This window comes from Equus asinus, chromosome 2 (genome assembly GCF_041296235.1).
Source record: "Equus asinus isolate D_3611 breed Donkey chromosome 2, EquAss-T2T_v2, whole genome shotgun sequence".
Classification (NCBI taxonomy): domain Eukaryota; kingdom Metazoa; phylum Chordata; class Mammalia; order Perissodactyla; family Equidae; genus Equus; species Equus asinus.
This window is the reverse complement of record NC_091791.1, coordinates 148,039,736-148,060,610: the sequence shown is the minus strand read 5'-3', so window position 1 is coordinate 148,060,610 and position 20,875 is coordinate 148,039,736. Positions and strand designations below refer to the sequence as shown.

The 20,875-nt window shown below is 39.9% G+C and overlaps 2 protein-coding genes and 1 long non-coding RNA gene across 3 annotated transcripts in view; 2 read left to right on the top strand and 1 right to left on the bottom strand.

The window, feature by feature from the left end:
* The window catches only part of SHC4 (SHC adaptor protein 4), a 124,838-nt gene that overhangs the window by 34,951 nt on the left and 69,012 nt on the right, over nucleotides 1–20,875 (bottom strand). The window contains exons 5-7 of the mRNA XM_014852853.3: nucleotides 13,629–13,682; nucleotides 9,486–9,537; nucleotides 506–629 (exon numbers count right to left, since the gene is read on the bottom strand). Of these exons, the coding sequence (XP_014708339.2) occupies nucleotides 506–629; nucleotides 9,486–9,537; nucleotides 13,629–13,682 (230 nt within the window). The remainder of the gene's footprint in view (nucleotides 1–505; nucleotides 630–9,485; nucleotides 9,538–13,628; nucleotides 13,683–20,875) is intronic.
* LOC123282960 (uncharacterized) lies at nucleotides 7,539–14,488 on the top strand. Its single transcript, XR_006523343.2, has 3 exons — nucleotides 7,539–7,696; nucleotides 8,293–8,337; nucleotides 13,901–14,488. It is a non-coding gene; the product is annotated as an uncharacterized lncRNA (long non-coding RNA).
* Nucleotides 16,936–19,009, top strand: EID1 (EP300 interacting inhibitor of differentiation 1). Its single transcript, XM_014852856.3, has one exon. The coding sequence runs from the start codon at nucleotides 17,365–17,367 to the stop codon at nucleotides 17,938–17,940; it is 576 nt and encodes a 191-aa protein (XP_014708342.1). The 5' UTR covers nucleotides 16,936–17,364; the 3' UTR covers nucleotides 17,941–19,009.

The following is a 20,875-nucleotide window of genomic DNA, read 5'->3' as shown; positions in this document are numbered from 1 at the left end:
TTTTAGTGTCTCCTTTAATTTTGTGACAATAAAATATCTAGCAGGAGGAAATATTTAGACAAATATGAGTGGAAGAAAAATAGAAAATGTCACTATTAGTTTATACTGAAACCGTGCCTATTTGTAAGAAAAAAATTACTAATTTCATTAGTCAATTTAAAAATGCCATATTGGGGGCTGGTCTCTTGGCCGAGTGGTTAAGTTCGCGCACTCTGCCTCAGTGGCCCAGGGTTTGCTGGTTCAGATCCTGGCCACGGACCTACATACCACTCATCAAGCCATGCTGTGGCAGCATCCCACATAGAAGAACTAAAATGATCTACAACTAGGAGATACAACTATGTACTGGGGCTTTGGGGAGAAAAAAAAAAAGACGAAGATTGGCAACAGATGTTAGCTCAGGGCCAATCTTCTTCACACACACAAAAAAGCATGAAAATGCCATATTAATTTTAAAATAAAACAAAATATGGCAAGCCAAATAATTATAGAACTCTTGGCTGACCTTTCACAAGAAGTATTCAAAGAAGGATTTTTCAAATACTGTTTAAACCGGAGTTCAAAAGCCTGCCCTATGGTATTTATGACGTCTTGGGCCATTCCATTGCGGCATTCCAATATGTGGCAGGCTGCAAGAGGACATACAAGAAAAATATTACAATAAATTTTGAGTTAGAGAAAATTATATAAAGTCAAAATACTTCCAGAACATGAACCAGTAGTTGCATAAAAGGGAGTAGGTTTCAAGCTCTCTTCAGCTCTGAAATGGCATAAAGAATATCTCATATTTCATATCTATCAAAGAGAAGAAACATCCATATTTTACATCTAAATATCTCAAAGTGCTTACAAACTTTGGTCTCAAGGCAGGTATTTTGGGCCCACATTTTTATAAAAGTAGACTGACCTTGACTTATAATGTGACTCATGTTAGTAGAGTCAACACAGGCGATGCTTAGGGCAGTAATCCGGTGCGGAGATGGGGCGTGTGGTCTTTCTTTGCATGGCATGCTACAGAAGATTGGAAAAAGATAACTTTCCAAGCCCTCTCCCCCAAAGTGGGGGTGAGCTGCTGGTGAAAATAGGAGCTTCAGAATACCCTCCCCTCTGGGCATCTCTGTGCCGTGTCATTACAACTGTAGAGCAGTGACGGCCTGGTCATCCCCACGTCTGAAGTCCTACTGAAGGGCCATCTCCAACAAGCATCAAAATCAAGATCTGGGGAGGATGACACTACCAAAAGCATCAAAACTTCCTCTGAGAAGGAGGGACTGGGAACGGCTAGTCTTCACAAGTAAATCAAACAAATAAATGTGGAGGGGGCTGCTGACAGAACATCACAATTAAACGAACTAGCAAATCTGCTGCTGCTAAGCAAAAACAAGAGCTCATGTTCAGGGACTGTCAATTAACCTCCCCACCATTTGGAACATCCTTCTTGCCTTGGTTAGAGGATGGTGTTGTGCTTAGGGCCCTGCAACAGGAAGATGTAACTGAAATTGAAGTTTCATAAGGATGGCTTAGAGAGAGTCCTAAAGATGACGTAAAGATAGAGGCACTAAGTCTCACGAGAAACACAATTTTTTAAAAAAGAATATTGGTTTGTAGAACCTGAAGAATTGAGGGATGAAGGAAAGCTTGAAAACAGTTAAATATATACAAGAATGTTGTAAAATTGTCAGCTACTCTCTGAGAATAAAAAGTCTTAAGTGAGTGCATGGGGACTTAGATTAGATACCGGGGAGCACTGGGGGTTTCAGGAGCTGTGAAACCAACACGGGAACACATCACTCACTCAAAGGGACACCTGCCGAGGGAGAGAAGTCTGTCTTTCTGGAACGACTTAACTGCATTGACTTGGAAGCATGATTTTATGCTTTGCGTTGTCTTGGAACGGATTTCGTATTTATTTAAAGTAAAGGGCAATTCATTCACATCTGAGAGAATTTGCAGAATCTAAACAGTAGGTAATAGTAGAACCTACAGCAGTGTTTCTTTAGTTTTATGTTGACGATCATCTCAAGGAATCTCAGATAATTCTCATTCCAGAATTAATTTTACTTTTATTTAAAGAATTTATGTCTCTAAACACTTTTGGAAGGGTGGTGTGTGGGGTGTAATGGGGGTGGTATTTCTAAATCAAACAATATAAAGGTGTCAAATCTCCGAAAGAGCTATCATTTCTTATAAGGTTGTCCCTTTAAAGAAGCAACTTGATCCTGAAATAGACTTAGGAGATTATTCTAGTTTTGAAAACCCAATTAAGAATATCTACAAATTCATCCTCTCCACCAAAGGAAAATGTCTGGTTTGTCTTTACACTACCATTTTCAATCGCCCATTCTTTTTCTCTTTAGTAGTTTCACACAATGACTGACACATAGAAAGTGTTTTAAAAATATGTGTTGAACGAATAAATACAGATTTCCCTGAATCATATCAAGAATTCTACTGTGAGAAACTGTCTTCAATTTTGTTGAAGTTAGCCCCCACAGTGGGGCAGGTTCTTAGAGCCATTGAGGGGTACGAATGACTGCTTGGGTCATTTGTGGAAAGGGTCTCCTCATTCTCGGTCAGGACTCATAACCTCAGACCCACAAAGTGCCCTTGGAGATGTGTCCTCCAGTTGAGCCAAGAGAAGTTGTGTTACATTATGATAAGAAAAGGGAATTCACTTGAATTTGGGGGGGGGGTTTATCCCATACCTCCTGGTCCAATTAAAAATGAAGTCAAGACCAGAAATTATAACAAAATGGAGACAATGATTTTTGTGATTTTATTTTTTCTTAGGATCGAGGAAATGTCTAGAGATAAAGATGGGGAAGATAATGAGAGCGGCAGGAAATTCAAACACACTACATACATACATACATAAGAAAAACTACAATGTGCCTCCTGTGAGAGGGATAAGAGAGCAAGGATGTTTAAAAGAACTCTGAAAAGATTCAGACCCAAGTTCAAGATCCAGTTATGCCACAATCTGTGTGACCCCAAATAAGTTACTCTACAGCAAGGTCCTCACCTGCCAAAACGGGGCCCTGGATGATCTTCGAAGCCCCTTCCTGCTCTATAGAAACCCTACCCTTCTTCATGGCTTGACCCCTCTGAGGAACAGGGCAAGGAACGTGGGCACACAGGAACAAATGAGTCAACCAAACCCGCCGACTGTTCTCCACCACTTCTCACATCCTTCTATCATTTCTCTCAACTTTTCAGATTCTAATACTTTGAGGTTTGGGTCCTGTTCCTGGACTGATGCTACCCACATAATTTTCTTCTTGGCTTTGGATAACCTTGTTAATGCCGTATTACTTTTTTGAGAAGATTAAAAAGAAACAGTGGTGCCTGTCACCATGAAAGAAACGACATTGGACATAAAGGCTGACCCAGTGCAGACATTTGGCACAGCCTCACCACCTTCACTGAACACACACATTTTGATAGTGCTATTGTGGCCACTCTCACACTGCTCCATGCCAAGGGTCTTCATTCTTTTTTAGGTTGGTCATGGGCCAGAATAGGGATGGGCTTTGAATCACATACAAATATGCCCATTTCCCAGTGTTAGACCCACGTCCAAAAGCTCGGATGAGCAGCCAGTTGGGCCAAGAATTGCCCAATATTTAGTTAATGGGAAGGAAGAAAAGCAAATATATTAAAAGTCCCAATTTCCAAAAAAGAATGTGCTCTTCCAGTGATAAGATAACTTTGCGTTCAGGCCTTAGCTCTGATGCCCATGTCTGGAATCAGATGCAGATCTGGGTTCTTTTCATTCTACCTTTAGCCAGACAGACCCACAGTTCTACCCTCGGGTATCAGGTACTATATTAAGGAGGATTTAAAAGAATCTTAGATTCATGTTCTTCTATCTTTTTCATTTGGTTTCCTAACTGGGTAGTCATGGACAAGAGGCTGAACACTATTCTTAAAGGTAACAGGCCCTTCTTTACCAGTTTCATATTTGTTTTTAATAGGCCAGGTTTTTTGTTTTTTTGTTTTGTTTTTGTTATTAGAAAACCAGAAATTCAAAAGTGCAGCTTCTTAGATCAACCACCAGATGGTGCTGTAGGACCAAAGCAGGGAGTCCTCCACCTCTTGGAAAGAAACCAGCCTGAAGACGTAAGCAGTCAGTCCATGGTTAACTAACGTCACCAGGACCAACTGCATGTATTTTATTACCATAACCATAAGTGTACATAAATGGGTTAATTTAAACTGATTTTATGGCTGCTGTTGTTTTTCAACTTTCTTCAGAGACTCAGAACCACAGCCTTCCTATATCCCGGTAGTCCAGGTAAACGCTTACAGACTAGACTCAGAGAAAATGTTTAAACCTTCCCTGAACTGCTACACATTTGCAGTAAGAGGTGGAAAGAATACAAATTTCCTCATTTACGGCAATAACAGGGGCAGGCCGTATTAGTCACTAAGTAAACTCAAAACATTCTTACTGGAGCTTACCTTTTCTACAAAAAAGGCCTTTTATAAAATGAGGAGTTCACTAAAGGGTCCTAGCTAAGAAGGAAAAGAGTGGCAACTGCCCTGACTTGAATGCATGAATGCTAAAAGTGAATCAAGCAAATGGGAGTCAGTGGGAACACTCAGGATTATTAGTGCAAAGCCTGGTCTCCTCTGCCCGTCTACACTGCCAGTCAGCCCTGCTCCCTTCCTTGTCCCTGAGGTCTGGCTCCTGCCTTTACTGTCCACTGACATTGTGCTTCCCAAGGTGACCAATGGCCTGTTAACTGCTGGACAGACTGGCACTTTCTACTTTCATTCTCCCAACTCCTTTTCCGTATGTGACATTCCAGGGTGTCTTCTCCCAGAGAAACTTGCTCTTCCTCCTCCCTAGATGATACTCATCTCCTGATTTCCTCCTCTCCTCCAACTACTCCTCTGGCTAGTCCCTGTCTCCTCCTACTTCTCTGGCTCCCTGAGCCCCTCAGCCCTTTTTTCTGGGATCCTCCTTCAGTGATCTTGCTCACCCTTAGGACTAAGATGTCGCAGTTTTTCCAAACCTGCAGCTGATGGCCTGGTCTCTCTCTCTGTCTCTGTCTCTCTCTCTTTGCGTTTCCCCACCGCCCCAGGCTTCTGTCTGCTGAACATTTTCCCCGGGGTAAAACCAAACTCACTAGTTAATTCTATAACATCATCTTTCTGGTTTCACAATTTTTTTATTTATTCAAGGATTTAGAACATTTTTTTCTTTTTACAAATGGAATACATATTCATTATAGGAATTTTAGACAAAAAAAGGCACCAAGAAAAAATAAAAAGTACGTAAGTCTCACTATCCAGGGATAACTACTATTAACGTTTTGGCATGTGTCTTTCCAATCTTTTTTCTATGCATATGTACCTCCAAAAATTTACTTGGGATCCTAATATACATATTGTTTCACACTCTGCCTTTGACACTTAATAACATTAAGAATATTTTGCCCATGTCATTATTTATTCTTCTATAACACTAGCTTTCATTGCTGCATGACTTTTGGTCAAATCGTCAAATTGCTCTTCAAAACATTTGGATTTACACTCCTACCAGCAGTGTTCAAAGTAACTACAACTCTAAACCATATTTTACCTTTTTTCAATGTTTGAAATTTGAAGATGAAATATATCTAATTATAATTCGTGTTTCTCTGATTGCTAATGAGGTAGCTAGTAAATCTTTTCAAACGTTGAAATGTTTCTTGGTGCCTTGTAATGTTCTTTTGTGAAGGTGTGCTCAGGACCTGGAGTGGGTCCACCTGCTTATTGGCAGGGCAAGCTTAGGAAAACCATCTCACTTTTCTCAGCTCCAGCATTTACTTTCATAAAAAAGGAATAAGAATAATACCGACCTCAGAGGGTTGTTGTGAGGATGAACTGTGACAATGCAAAGTACCCCTGACAATGCCTGGCATCTGGTGAGTGTGCAACAAATGCTGGCCTTTTCCCCCCTATTTCTCTACAAGGTTGTTTGTCTTTTTCCTATTTGTAAGAATCCCTACTTCTTTAGGGGCAACACCACTCCAAATCACACAGGATAATAATAATAATAATAGCTATCCTTTATTGCAATACTTACTATGAGCCAGGCATTGAGATATTTGCATTGCATACAATATCTCATTAAATCCTCAGGAACATCCGATTTCTATTTTTTCATCACCCTTCATATCTATCTAGTTCCCGAGTACTATTAGCTCACGATTTTGTCCAAACTGTCCCTTCCTCCCCCAGTGCAATTTAGCACATGACCACCCCTGCCCAGGAGTAATGAGATGTCCTCCAAATTGGATTCTACAGTTCCAGACGACTTTTCTGCCCTCTAATATCATTTTTACAGATGCAAATGCCAGAAAAATGATCATTTTACAATTTTGGTAGAACGGCAGAAGCCAGAATAATTCTTATAAAGCTCAAAATCCTCGATGGCTCCCAGTGACCTTTCGGCCAGCATCAAAGTCCTCCACGATCTGTTTCTGGCTCGTCTTTTCTGCCACGGGTCCCCTACTTCTACTCTTTGCTTTCTCTGTAACCCCACCTTTACACACACACTCACAATCCATGCAAACAGCCCTAAGCTCTCATTACACAGCTGCACATTTATTCATCTCTTCCACAGACCCTGACTGAGCACCCACTGTCCTCCAGGCACTGTTCACCAGGCTCCTTCCTTCTCCGTGCACATCCTACAGGCTATGTTTCTTTCTCCTCCAAAATGATGAGCCCATGTTGGCTAGGAATTATTTTCCTCCACAGTGATTAGCCCAGCCCTCGTATATTCATATGTAATTTATAATTATTTGTGGACGCAAAAGTTGTGTCAGCCTCTATACAGAAAGGAAAGTCCAGAGGCTCAGGGGAGGGGAAGGGATTTAAGAGCAGAGGGGTGTACAAGCTGGGGGTATGTTGAAAACAGAGCGGCTTCTCACAGAGGTTTCTATAACCAAGATAAACAAGAGAAGGGGCAAGGGAACAGGAAAAGGAGCAACAAGTGATTAGGAGATACTAGCTTTTCAATCTAAGAAAATTACCCTTTGTTTCTGAGTCATCTATCTGCTAGATAGAGCTGTTTCCCTAAAGAAGAAAGACAGACGAGATGAAGGAGGAAAGGACATGACGCTTTCCATGTGATATCTCAGTTACTTCTCCCAACACCACCAGCAAGTCGATGCTATTATTTCCACTTAAAGAAATTGAGGTTCAAGGTTGTGAAACAACTTGACTATGGTCATATGGTGAGATGGTGGAAGAATGATGATTTCCACCCAGTATGTCTGACTCCAGCATCTTTTTTATTTCCTATACTCAGGCTGGGGTCTAGAGAAAGAAAAAACTGAAACCTCTATTCAGACTGTTTCTGAGACCATTCTCTTCTTATCTCTCAAATCCCACCCACGACCTCACTCACGAGTTCTCATAAATGCCTTCTCAGAATCCCATGCTAGGATCCCATGGAACCCCTTCCTGCAGCTCAGCTCTGACGAACTAGTCAGGCACCAGACCAGGAGTTTTCAAAGTGAACAAGCTGTGTCGTAATCTTCTCTGCCTTCTCCTGTTTCACTTAAGCAAGGAGTCAGATATGTGAGCCTGTGAGTCCTGCTTGGCCATCAGCCTCAGCGACCAGCATTAATCTTTGAACTCCTCCCACCATTTACTGAAGAGCAATGACATGCCCAGAGATACTCAGTGACTGATGGCAAAGGTACTGACATTTAGATTTCCTGATCTGTTTGTTCTTCCTTTCACCCTGTCCTTTTCATGTTAAGAGAAAAGACTTTGTTGTTCAGAGGCCGTCCCCAAAATAGCACGCAGTTATTCTTCAGAGAAGTTCAGGCTTAATTAAAGGGGGTTGCTCTTTTCTGGTATCCTTTGTTGTGTTCCGTTCCTACACCCCCGTTCCCACTTCACCAGTTCCTGTCTCTCCTACCCACTCTTTGACCACTATCCATTCTTTATTATATACTTTAGAGTGAGTCCATTCCAACGGAGTATTCATAGCATCTGTCACCTGTTCCTTCCTTTCCCTCTCATCAAGGCTATGTTCTTTTGGCAAGCATTTTCTGAGCATTTACTAGCTGCCAGGTTCTGTGCCAGCAGCTGGTCCTCTTAATTTCATTTCTGACAATCACAGTAGCTTCCAAATGGATCTCCCTGCCTTAAGTTTCTCTCTGAACCCATCTACTGCATCCTGCTGTCAAATCAATCTCCCTAAAGCTCTGCTTTGTAAACAGCCTTCTCCACCCATTGGCCCACAGGATTAAGTCCCTACTAATTAGCTCTCTTCTCTCTGCCCTCTAGATGCCTTTTGGACTTTTTTCCCTTCTATGGACAATCTGCATTCTAGTAAGTGTGTTCTATTCATTTGCTCCCCAGCATGCCATGTGCATTCCCACCTCTGCGTCTTACAGCTCTTTGAATTTCCAATTCCACTCCATATGTACATAATAAATATTTGGGGACAAACTCCACCCTTGGTGGCACAGGATGCTGCCCAATAATAGTTCTAGTTAAGGAGCAGAAGCAACCTAATACTTGTCCCTATAGGAGTCTGAATGTCCCACAGTTAAGGAAGAGGAGAAATACTAACCATGTCTATCTATAGAGGTCCAAAGACCTAAGGAACCTCAGGCCCTTGACCCAAAGTGTAGCTAGGAGATGAGTTTCTTAGTCAATCTTGCTAAATCCTGGGATGAGAAATCCAATCAACTCATTCTTGCAGTCAGTCATTCAACAAAATACTTATCGAGGATCATCTATGTGCTAGGCATCATGATGAGTGCTTAGCGAACAACAGTGAATAAGATAAACAGGTTCCTGCCCTCGTGGAGCTTTCAGTAGAGAGGACAGACATTAAACACATCAACAAATGAGTAAATAAAACAGTAAAAATGTGAGCTAAGTGTTAGTAAGAGGAGAAATAAAGTGTTACGATGCAGCAGGGCAGGATATGCTACTGGAGATAGGAGGTGCTGTCAGTCAAAGAAGTTCTCCCTGAAGAAGAGACATTTAAACTGAGATCGAAAGCTGGGAAGAAGCCAAACACTCAAAGTGAAATGCCAGGCTCTTGAACAGTGAGTGTGCAGGCTCAACACATAAACACACACACCTACACACTTGCTGAGGCCAATGCCAGCCAATGACTTCACTGGCTGGGGTCTCATGTCTAATTCACTAGTCCACTGGGGATGTGGCAGCAGTCCTTTCTATCATAACCAAAACAGCTTCTCTTCAATTATACAAATAGATAATAAGCCTTTGGGTTTATGGGTTTCTCAAATGACTGGGATTTAAATCCCACCTATTTATTTTTTCTACTTCACTCTGCTAGCAGGGCTATTTGCTTCCAACTCAAATTTACATAATATTTCTAGAACCGAATATAGCACTTTAGTGATGCTTATCACTCCCCTATATTGAAAATAACTGCTTGTTACTTTTTAAAGTTGGTATATAACAGCTCTTAAGAAATTCTAGAAATTTGCTTTCCATACCTCGTTGATTAACTGGATCTTTAGCTACGTAGGCAACATAGTCTGTAGTATCCTATAAAAAAGGGAAAATGATTGCATTTAAAATGAATGGATTGTACTGTTGAAAGATAAGAGTACATTTAGGACATGATACTGAGGCAAGGACTTAAATACCAATGTTTCTGTTTAAAGAGAAAATAAAAGTATCCCAGGAAGGAACATAAATAAATACACACTATATAGTTTAGCAGTTGTGGAGTCCACATTCTCTGCCCCTGGGGAAGAGAATTTGAAGATTAAAAATTCAGAGGCAGACCATGTCACTAAATAAAGAGAATGCACGTATGGAATATGTTAGCACATACATTCTTTAAAAAACGATTAGGTGTGACTGTCTCCTGTGTTGAAAGTTGAAATACCAGAGGTTATGCAATCACAAAGATGTCATGAACTAGGATGTGGCATCATGATTTCCTAGTTGTCCAAATAGATGCCATGTACGTCAGAAAATAAGTCGATTAAAGAGACACATTGGGTTCTGTGGCTGTTAGCTTGCTTGTGCGCAGTGCACGTTAACTTAAGGAATAATAAAGCGAAAATACAAGGCATTTATTTGAGCAATATATAGAAAGGGAAGATAACTTTTGAAAATGAACACCCAAGAAAAACCTAAGGAGTTCAAAAAGAGATGCACTACTAACTTTGTAAAAAACAAACAAAGAAAAAGCCACTTGGTAATTCTGACTTTTATTGAAAACAGTAAGCTGATGAATGATAAGATTTTAATAATTAAAGATGCTTTTTGTTATCTCAGTTCTCAGGAAAAAATACACACAATGCCATTTGCAGATTAGAAGTATGACTCTCTAGAGGGAAGATGCAATCAACTGGCAGGAAATAAAAGCCCATGTTTGTAATACCCTCAAGGACAATCACTTAATAACCCACAATGAATCATACAGGAAGCAGATCTTGGGGTCAGCATAACTTGTCTTTAGTTATTTAAAAAAATAACACACACCTAAGTAAATTTCTCTTATGCAAAAAGATAAAAGGTTTGAAATATCTTGTAAATAAATAAGGTCATATCTACAAGGTTTGTTTACATCAATTTAGAAGCAAAGCCACAATTGCTGGGGGCTTGGCTGCTATTTTTAAAGGTGAGGATGTGGTGTGATGCCAGCAATGTTGCCGGGTGCATTAGATGATGGGAAAGAGGTTGTGGCACCTCTCTAGACTTCAGTTTCCTCATCTTCAAAAGGGTCTCCAACATTCTTATAGTTCCAAAACTCTGTAACTGTAAATATCTAGGAGAATTTAAAGTATGTTAAAACTAAAGCACAAATTATGGGGGAGAATATAAGAAAATGTATTTAATTTTGATGTATTGATAATGCATTTTTGAAATGGAGAAAGTATATATAGCTACAAAACATAACCAAGAACTGTCTTCAGGGCTGATAGAAGGAAGACAAGCAAACTGTTTTTGAGAAGAGATTAAAGGTGAGGGAGAGCAAAGGTCAAGAGGTGAGGAAGAATACTCAGTATTTTTTAAACTTTGAAGGAAATACGCTATTGGGCCACGCAGACTTTTAGCTTCCTACCCCTTGTACCCAGTTAGCTGTGAAGTTGCAAATTATCTCAGTAAGCGTCCTAAAAAAAAAATTATGGACAAGTGTGAGCAGTAGTGGTGACAGTTATCTTTTATCACTCTGTGCCAGGCACCATGCTAGCTGTTCACAGGCGTCATTTCACTTCATGCTCACCACGCTGCGAGGCAAGGGCGATCAGCCCCCATTTCACCCTGAAGCTTGGAGAGGTTAAACAGGTCAAGTCTACTTGACTCCAAAGTCTGGCACTTCACTCAGAGGCCCTCTCATGCCAATACTTATGGTTGCTCCAGTTTTCTATTTTAAATTCAAACCAGCAGGCTTTCTCCCCAGCTGCAGAGAACACAGGGGTCCCACTCCATTCACTAGGTACAAACTTTCCCACAGCAACTACAAATGCTTTACTGTGTGTTTTGGGTAGGGGCAGTGCTTTGGTTGGTTGAAAGAACTAAAGAACTAAAAGCACATGAAGACAGTCTAAAAAGAATTAGGATTCTGGAGAACTATGATAGACGCCATGCAGGGCATACCTAGGGTAAATGAGGATTTGCATACCAATTCTAAAAGGACAGCAACCTTGAAACTTGAAAACTTGAAATTAGGGCAAACAGCAATAATTATTTTTCACACTCCTCTTATAGAACTCATTACTTTAAATAGATTAAGGAAAGTATTTGAGGTCCTTCATGGATGGTCAAGCTATAATGGGTTAGGAAGAGAAGTGACAATGCTGGCCTTTCCAGGCTGGATTCAGTAGACCCTCTCTGCATGTCCTTTGGAGTCACTGTTGAGGCCATATTACAAGGCTGGTTGGATGGGAGTTCACATGCAGTACTGGGCTCACATTGCAGCTGCTAAGTGCCAGGCATCTTGCATGCCCTCTATTTGCTAATGAACCCACAACTAGCCATCTGTGGAATTTCTTGGGGAAAAAGTGGAGCTCTTGAAATTTGGCTTACTTTTCAATGGCAGAAGGTAAAAATTTAAATTTTTAAATGGTAAAGTACCACTACCAACTAATATATTAGTTCCATGGCATCATGGAACCATGTAACTAATATACTCATTTGAAAATAACTATACCCAAAGCTGAAAGATGAGGAATTAGTGAAGTCTAAAGGGAAAATTGAGTATCCATTAATAAAGGGAAAAAACCCAATGACTTGATATCCTGTAATGTCTGCTTTTCTTCCGTACACTTCAAAGAAGTTGTGAAGGCAGACTGCCTAGCTTTGACATGCTCAAATACTTTGAGGCACAGGTGGCCAATGTGAAGATAAGTAATTATTGAAGTGTTTTTAAGAAACGGCTAATTTAACAGCATTTAACAATACATTTCACACACAAAAAATTTACACCGACACCCAAGTGGAGGAACTTGCTTAAATATTTTAGATGCCAGTAAAGGAAGCAATGATTACACTGAGGAGCTTGAGAACTTTATTTCCTTTTAGGATAGACAATTATTTTTCCTTTTAAATATTAATCCTAGAGATTAAAACAAATCAACACTTTGCAGTAACCCCAGCTGCCAAATTTAGTTTTTACTACCATTCCATACCTCTCTTGGGTTTCTGGGTTATGTGTCCTTTCATTTATGACCCTAAATTTTATTCTTCAATTGGAAGTGAGAAAATAAATGTGATGCATAGAAAAAAATCAACTATTAAAGTGGATTTTATTGCCTCATTTCTGAAGGATATAATCTTTAATAATAAACGTTTTGCAGAAAAGAAGGTAATAACATCGTGGGTAAGAACAAAAGTCTGCCTATATTCCCCACATGCTTTCTTGACATTACTGATGTTCAATATTACGAAAGTCATACTCTGCACTCTTCTAGTCTTCAATACATTTTCAGGTACAAGAAAAAATGTCACAATGTCACAGAGGAGCAAATTCTAGTTTCCATGCCCCTCTCCTTTCGCTCTAGTCCAGAAATGATGCAATAAGGAGTCAGGGAATGACCCTCTACTCTACAAAGTAGGCTTAGAGAGAGATCACTGGCTCAGTCCTGCCTAATTCAAGGGAATTGAGCACCCATGTGGCCTCTCGCTACGGAGGAACTGCAGTCCTCTCTGCCCAGCTGAGTGCTCCCTCCGGAGTTTCTGCAAACCTGATTGCTCATTCTAGAGCAGACTTGGGTGCCTTGGTTGACATTCAGAGCGACAACAGGCTTCCCCTCATATGTCAAATCCAACTGATTAGCAGGATCTGCCTGGAACTCTGTGTTGAGAAGAATTCTGAGGGAGGGCTGACAACACATGTATGAGAAACTTGTTTTTCATGACTTTGATGTTATCTACAGGAAGGTTCTCAGATGATAACTCCATGGCTAAGAACACAATGGAGTATTATCAGCTCATCTACTAATCTGAATATTTTTAAAACCAGTGACAGGAAATATTTTGTCAAAAACAAATTTATTACCTGCTGCACATAGCTATTCATGAATTGTAATAAGATATTTGGAAAAGACATGTAGTGGCTAATATGCTTTACACGGAAGTTCTTTTAACTCTTAAAGGAAGAACTTTTATGAATCCATACTTACAGGATCCCCTCCAGAGGCAAATGAAATAGACTGCATATGATGGTTTGCAATAATCTGAAAAATATAAACAAATTAGACATGCATGATGCTATAAAATAACTACTCCTATTTATATGCAATATAACAGTCATGGATATACATTTGTTTGTTTTGGTTTTGCCTGCTTAGCATCCCTTTGGAAACTACTCCACCCACATTCTATACTAATTTCATTTAGACCGGGAGGTTCAGGTGGGTTTGACATGTCCATCTCATTGCCACTCTCCTTGCAGGTGGATACATGATCCAGGCCTAGTCAATCAGAAAACACCATCCCTCTGGATACAGCAAAGCTAATCAATGTCTTTGGGGTGGAACTGAGATAGATAATAGGAGAGAATGCATCTCTCTCCGCCATTAAGGACTGTGTAAGCCCAAAGCTACTGGGAGCCACCTTTTGCTGCCATGGAGGAAAAGCCTGCTGGAAAATGAAGTTTTCCCTCTGGAGAAAATCAGAGCTGAGAGTTAAAAACAGAAAAAAGTCTAGTGGTAACATTTGTGTTCTCATCACCTCAAGCAATACCTTTCCCCTCTTCCTTTATCTTTCTATGTATTTTTTCTATTTTATTTATTTATTTTTATATGAGTTAGTTTGACTTGGGTTTCAGTGATTCACCACCAAGAGTATCCTGACTAAGGCACTAACATTAAGACTTTCAACACGAAGTAAGACTATCCAAGTGAACTGTATTACCTAGCCAAGAAGATTGTCTGTTTTACTTGAGATTCTATTTGGAAGCCACGGTGTAACGATCAATTTGCAAAGATGTATTTGTCATACTGCTTTGAAGTTTCATTAAAACACCAACTGTGCACCTATTAGATAATCGTGTCTTCAGAATTCTTTAACAGAATCTACTACAGCTGCTTACATAAGATGACCAAGCAAATCCGCTCTTAGATGTATGTCTAACAGAATTGTGTGAATATGTGCACCAAAAGTTATTCTAAAGAAAATCACTGCTTTGTTCCTAATAGCCCCGCACTGGAAACAATCTCAATGATGGCCATGGTGATATTCAAACAATGGACTACTACATGGTAACAACATATATCTTGGGCAAAAGAAGCCAGACACAAAGAATTATACTGCATGGTTTAATTTATATAAAGTCCCAAAACAGGCAAAATTATTTTATTCTGTTTGAAGTCAGGATAGTGGTGACTTCTGGAGCAAAGGAAGAGAGAGCAAGTGGTTTTCTTGGATCCTGCAGACTTTCTTGATCTGGGTAGTGGTTACACAAATGTGTTAATTTTGTGATAACCAAGCTGTACACTTATGATTTGTGCACTTTTCTATATTAACGTTTTCTAAATTTATATTTCAGTTAAAAATGATTACTGAAACCAAAATCAATACACAAAGATCAATGTCATTCCCACATATCAGCAGTAGCCAATTAGACACTGTATTCAGGGGATGGGCGGGTAAGATACATTTTACAAGAGCACCTACATATAAAACTAATAAGAATTGTGTAAGGCTTTTTGGAAAACTTCACTGAAGGATGTAATTAAGACCTGAACAAATAAAAAGATATATATCACCTTTAGGGATGAGAAGACAATATTGTAAAGATGTCAATTCTCCACCAAATTAATCTATAAATTCCATGCAATTCCGATAAAAATTCCACCAATGTCACTCAGGGAACTTTTCATGCTGCTTCTAAAATTCACATGGGAGAATAAATGTGCAAAAAGAGCTAAAGCAATTTTTTAAAGAACAAAGAGACAAGATTTTCCTTACCAGATAGCAAGACATATAAAGACATATTCAAGTTGTTTCTAAAATTCATATGGAAAAATAAATGTGCAAGAAGAGCTAATGCAATTTTTTAAAGAACAAAGAGACAAGATTTTCCTTATCAGCAAGCATATTATAAAACTATAGAATTTCATTAGAATACAAAGTATAAAAGCAGACTCACATATTCATGGACTTTTAGTCTATGATAAATGTGGCAGCAAACAGCAGACCAAAGAACAAGTGATTAAATTAGTGGAGTTGGCTGAATTAGCTATATATATGGAAAATATATATAAACAAGTTCTGTTCTCATACTTTTTATATAAATAAATGTTTGACTTATAAAGATCTACAAAAACATTAGAAGATAGACAGAAGATAGAGCTACAAAGATAGATAGATCTACAAAGATAGATACAAAGATAGACATACAAAAACATTAGAAGACAAAAGATCATGCTTGTGATCTTTGAGGTAGGAAAACTCCATCTTAACAGAAAGAAAAAGACATACAGAAAAAAGCCCTTAAATTTGATTACGTAAAAACTCATTTTAAAACTTTTGTATAAGAAAAGACCCCTGAATCAGGACAAACAACAGGCAGGGAGAATATATTTGCAACATGTAAAAAGTATACATATAAAGAGTTTATAAAGAATTCCTACAACTCAATAAGAAAAAGAAATAAACTCAAATAAGAACAATAATTTTCAGAAGTAATACCAGCGTTCGATAAACACATTGAAAGATAATCTCCAATAAATCAAGGCTACGGAAAATAAAACAAGACACTATTAAATTCATAAATTTGTTAAAGTTCAACAAAATCATGTGTGGCAAAAGTGTAGATATTCTTAAACACTGCTGGCTAGAGCTTAAATTTGTACAGCAACTTTGGAGAGCAATTTGACAGTATTTATTAAAACTAAAGTATGCATACCCTACAATTCCACCTTTCCGCTTCTAGGTATTTATTCTAGACAAACATCAGTGGTTGTTCATTTACCCATAGTTTATAATAACAAAAAACTGAAAATTATCAGTGCATAGTTAGGTCAACTAGGGCACAGCTATACAAATGGAATGCTATGAAAAAATACATATCTATGTATACCAACAAAGTAAATCTTCAAGATATTGCTGAGGGTTTTTTGTTTGTTTGTTCTGCAAGTTGAAGACAGTTACGTGAGATGCAAAAAAACCAAACACACAAAAGCAGCTTTTTCCACGAGTTCATAAAGATCCATGTAAGTGCAAAGAAAAAGGATTTAAAGAATACATACCAAACTGATAATAGTAGAAAGTTACCTACTGCGAAAAGAAATGGGACCAAGTATCTTTTCACTATAATTTTCTCTAAGAAGTACACGGATAATATGCTTATGTGTGAATTTAGCTTTTTTTTAAACGAGGAAAATAGAGGAAGAGCTGAATGGATCAGTTCTTAACATGTCGATCTGTGGCTGAGAACGCTGTGGTTTGCAGGTGTGGATGTATAAGTCATTAGCTCATAGATAACAGGGAGCTGAAACCTTGGAGCAGATGCGACTGTCTGCAGCGCGGGGAAGAGGAGGATAAGGAGGCAGAGGAAGGGGGAAGGAGGAGGGCGACGCTTGGTAAGCGTTGTCACAAAGGCCACGGAGAGTATTTTCAAGTTCAGAGCATCATCAGCGGCAGAACGGTTAAGTAAGGCGCAGCCAGCATGTACAGTATCTAGGGACGAAATTCGAATCCATAAAAACAGACCACCAAGCCACGCTGCGGTCCCCCGTGTAGCAGCGAGCAGCTCCCAAGCCACGAGCGCGGCAAGCGGGAGGCGGTGTCTGGGGGTCGCGCACACGCACAAGGTTACGCAAGCGCACCGCGTTTGCGCACGCGCACAGCCGCCCGGCCGCGTAGCTCCAAGGTTGCTGAAAACGCCTGGCGAGAGGTTGAGCTGCTTGGACAATGTCGGAGATGCACGAGCTGTCCGAGCTATATGAAGAGAGCAATGAGCTGCAGATGGATGTGATGCCTGGCGAGAGTGACCTTCCGCAGATGGAGGTAGGCGGCGGGAGCCGGGAGCCTTCCCCGAACCCCTCCCGCGGCGGGGCCGCGCCCCAGCTGGAGGAGGAAGGCCCCATGGAGGAGGAGGCGGCCCATCCAATGGCGGAACCCGCGGCGGAGCGCGCCCTTGCTCGCCGGCCCAGCCCCGGGGAGCTGCTGGGCCAGATCGCGGGCCCCGACTTCGAGAGCGAGGACGAGGGTGAGGAGTTTGACGACTGGGAGGACGACTACGACTATCCGGAAGAGGAGCAGCTGAGCGGTGCAGGCTACAGAGTATCGGCGGCCCTTGAAGAAGCCAACAAGATGTTTCTGAGAACATCCCGAGCGAGAGAAGCAGCCCTGGATGGCGGGTTTCAGATGCATTATGAGAAGACCCCCTTTGATCAGTTGGCTTTTATCGAAGAGCTCTTTTCGCTTATGGTTGTCAATCGTCTGACCGAAGAACTCGGCTGTGATGAGATTATTGACAGAGAGTAGTGAAATGCTGTTAAAAGAGGAGGAAACTACTTGAGGAGAGAACCAACATTCCACTGTCTCTTGGGTTCGTTCCAGATAGTTCCGTGCCAATGAAAAACTTGGTCTTCAAAAAACACTTTTTGTTTTGCAGAATAGAATAGGACAGTGACTGCACAGTTGTGGAAAAGGAAGAAAATTGTTAAAGAAAAAGATTCTTAGGACCGTTGAAACCTGTTTTCAAGAATGTGCTGAAACACCTCTGGCTTTGACTTCATTACTGGTCCAGATTATTTTCCTTGCACTGGGGAAAATATCTTTCATATTTCACTGTAAGGGATGGTTTTGCAAGAATAAGTCATGACCAAGACAAAGTGCCAGCCTAGGAGTCCACCGGTATATCCAACTTAGGATGCAAAGTTTGTTTGAGTAATTTGGACTGAAAGCCTATTGAGAAAACTTTGAAGATTCCAGTTTGTGATCTATCCAAGCTGTAGTTATCAAAGGCTAAATTTTTAGTGGAAGATAAATTGAGTGTTCTTCAGAATCCCAAAAGGATAAGCAAACCCAGACAGAAATATGTATCACGTGTGCTGTGTCTTAAAATGTGTTTCCAAGAGCATCTGACAGTTTGTACATATATCTTGATCATTTATAAAGCTACTATGATCTATAATTCAAGAAAATTCATTGTCTTGACCATTTTTAAAAGTCAAAAATTGTCTTTAATAAAGGTTCAAATTTAGACATTAAAATGTATGTGGAGGTACAAAGAGACTATTTCTAACACCCTTATATACTAGAGAAATGTTCTGTTTTACCTGCTCTCTGTTTTTCATTTAACTTTACAGGCAAAAGACTTTGGTTGAACTTCATAATGTAACAGCTGTTAAGTGAAAATTGTCAAGTAAAAGGAAAGCCCTACATCTAAAAGAAGACTTTATGAACAATTTTGCCGTCAACCTTTAAAGGTTTTAAACCTGCCCAGAAATCCACCACAGTATCTGAAGTTTCCCTCTGTCTCCTCCTCTAATTAAGCTTGTTATTGGTTATGCACCAGCCTTCGAGATAATAAAATTTCTTGTTCTGTGTATTTTGTTGGTTTGTCTAATAATATTGCATACATACTTCCTCTAATGCTGTATGTTGGATTATACTATTTTATTGCTTTGCAACCACTTTATGATATAAATTTAACCCCTGTTTATAGGGGAAAGTGCTCAAGCTTCAAATACCTACTACCAGTTAATTTGTGGAAATTAAACGTAGTGAATTCCTGTAAGAAAATTTACCAACCTGGGAAAGCCTGCCCTGTCAATGAGCATGTTGCTGTGGTTATTTTTTGAAGATGCTGAAGTTCTGTGAGAATAATGATTGTGTCAGAAGGCTGTGCCCAATAAAACTGAGTATATCAGCAGGTCTTATCAGGATCAATAAAAAGCTACCAGATATTCCTGCCTCCTTGTGGCAGTAAAGGACATATCCATCCAACACAACAGGACAACTCAGCCTTATTTGTGTCACAGCCATCCTGTCTTTTAGGGAGGGGGTTTCTTTTCTGTAAAATAGAGGACTGACAAGGATGGTCATCATCACTTCAACAGTAGCTTGGTGGGGAGGAGGAGAGAGAGACGGGAAAGATTAGACAGGAGGTAAAATGTTGGAACTTAAACGTCTTAATCCTGTTGCCTCTCCCAAGCGTTTTTTCATTGCATTTTCAAAGAGCTTGTAGCTACAGGCAGATGAGTCTGGAGAGATAATGAATTGCTTGTGTGATGTGAAGGGAAAAAAAAAAAAAAAAAAGGGATGCCGGTATACAATGAACTGACCAGTTGCATTTACCTCCAGGTAAAGATGCCAGAAAATAGGCTCAGGAAAAACTAAGGTCTACAACCTGGGAGGTGTGATTCTGTTTCTCTCCAGGATGAGCGGGAGCAAGAGGAGTGGAAAAGAAAGCTACTCCCTATTGGGTTTGAAGGCTCATTTAGGGGAGAAAGACCTAGACTCTGAAACTGGCTCCTCTGATGATTGGTTTGTTGGTCTTAAAAATAGGCAGTAACCTGAGAGACCATGGAAAATAATATGTGTTAATATTTACTGAAGGTAGAAAATGGTAACACTTAAACACGCCTTTTAGGGGTATAAAATCCCTTGTGTTTCTTTTAAACATTACGGTTATCACAGACTGGAACCAGCCTACCTGATTCAAATGTGGGCGCCCCTACTTACTAGCTTTGTCACTGGGTCAATTAATCTCTCTGCCTCAGGGTCCTGAACTGAAAATAGGGATAACTGGATGTACCTTATGAAGGAGGATTAAATGAAAATACACATATATCATATCTTCATTTAATACACATATGTACATATATATAATAATATACATATATCTTCATTTAATTGGAACTAAAGAAAAGAGTTCTGGGGAAGTTCTGATCCTGATTTTGTGAGGTGGGGGAGAGGGAATTTAAAGAAGCTTATGAGTATGTGGTGTGATTTGGGGAGAGTTTTCTGGATCTGTCCATATGTATTATAAATGTTTGCTTAAATCAGATGTCCCACATTGGCTGTCTTAAGGACACAGATCTATTTTTGGCTCATGCTTATAATTTTAGTTTCTTAATTAGAGACCAACATCTCCTAATCCAAAGAGAGCAGCAAAACTCCCAGATTTCCATCTTTTTTTTTTTTTTCTTTTGGAAGATCTGGCAGCCCTTGACCTATAGGGACATGGGAAAAAGCATCTGATCCACCTTTACATAGGGTAAGTATCCTGTTTGCCATATTCCCTGTGTTGTCTCCCCAACGTGGAGGCCCAGGGGCGCTCACTATTTATCAATGTGCTTGCACCATTGTTTTCTCTTGTACCTGGCCAGTTTGCATTACCTGCCTGGCCTCTGTAGATAACGGCCTGCTTCTCTTCTTGGAAACTGCCTGTTTTTACCTTCTTTATCTCTTT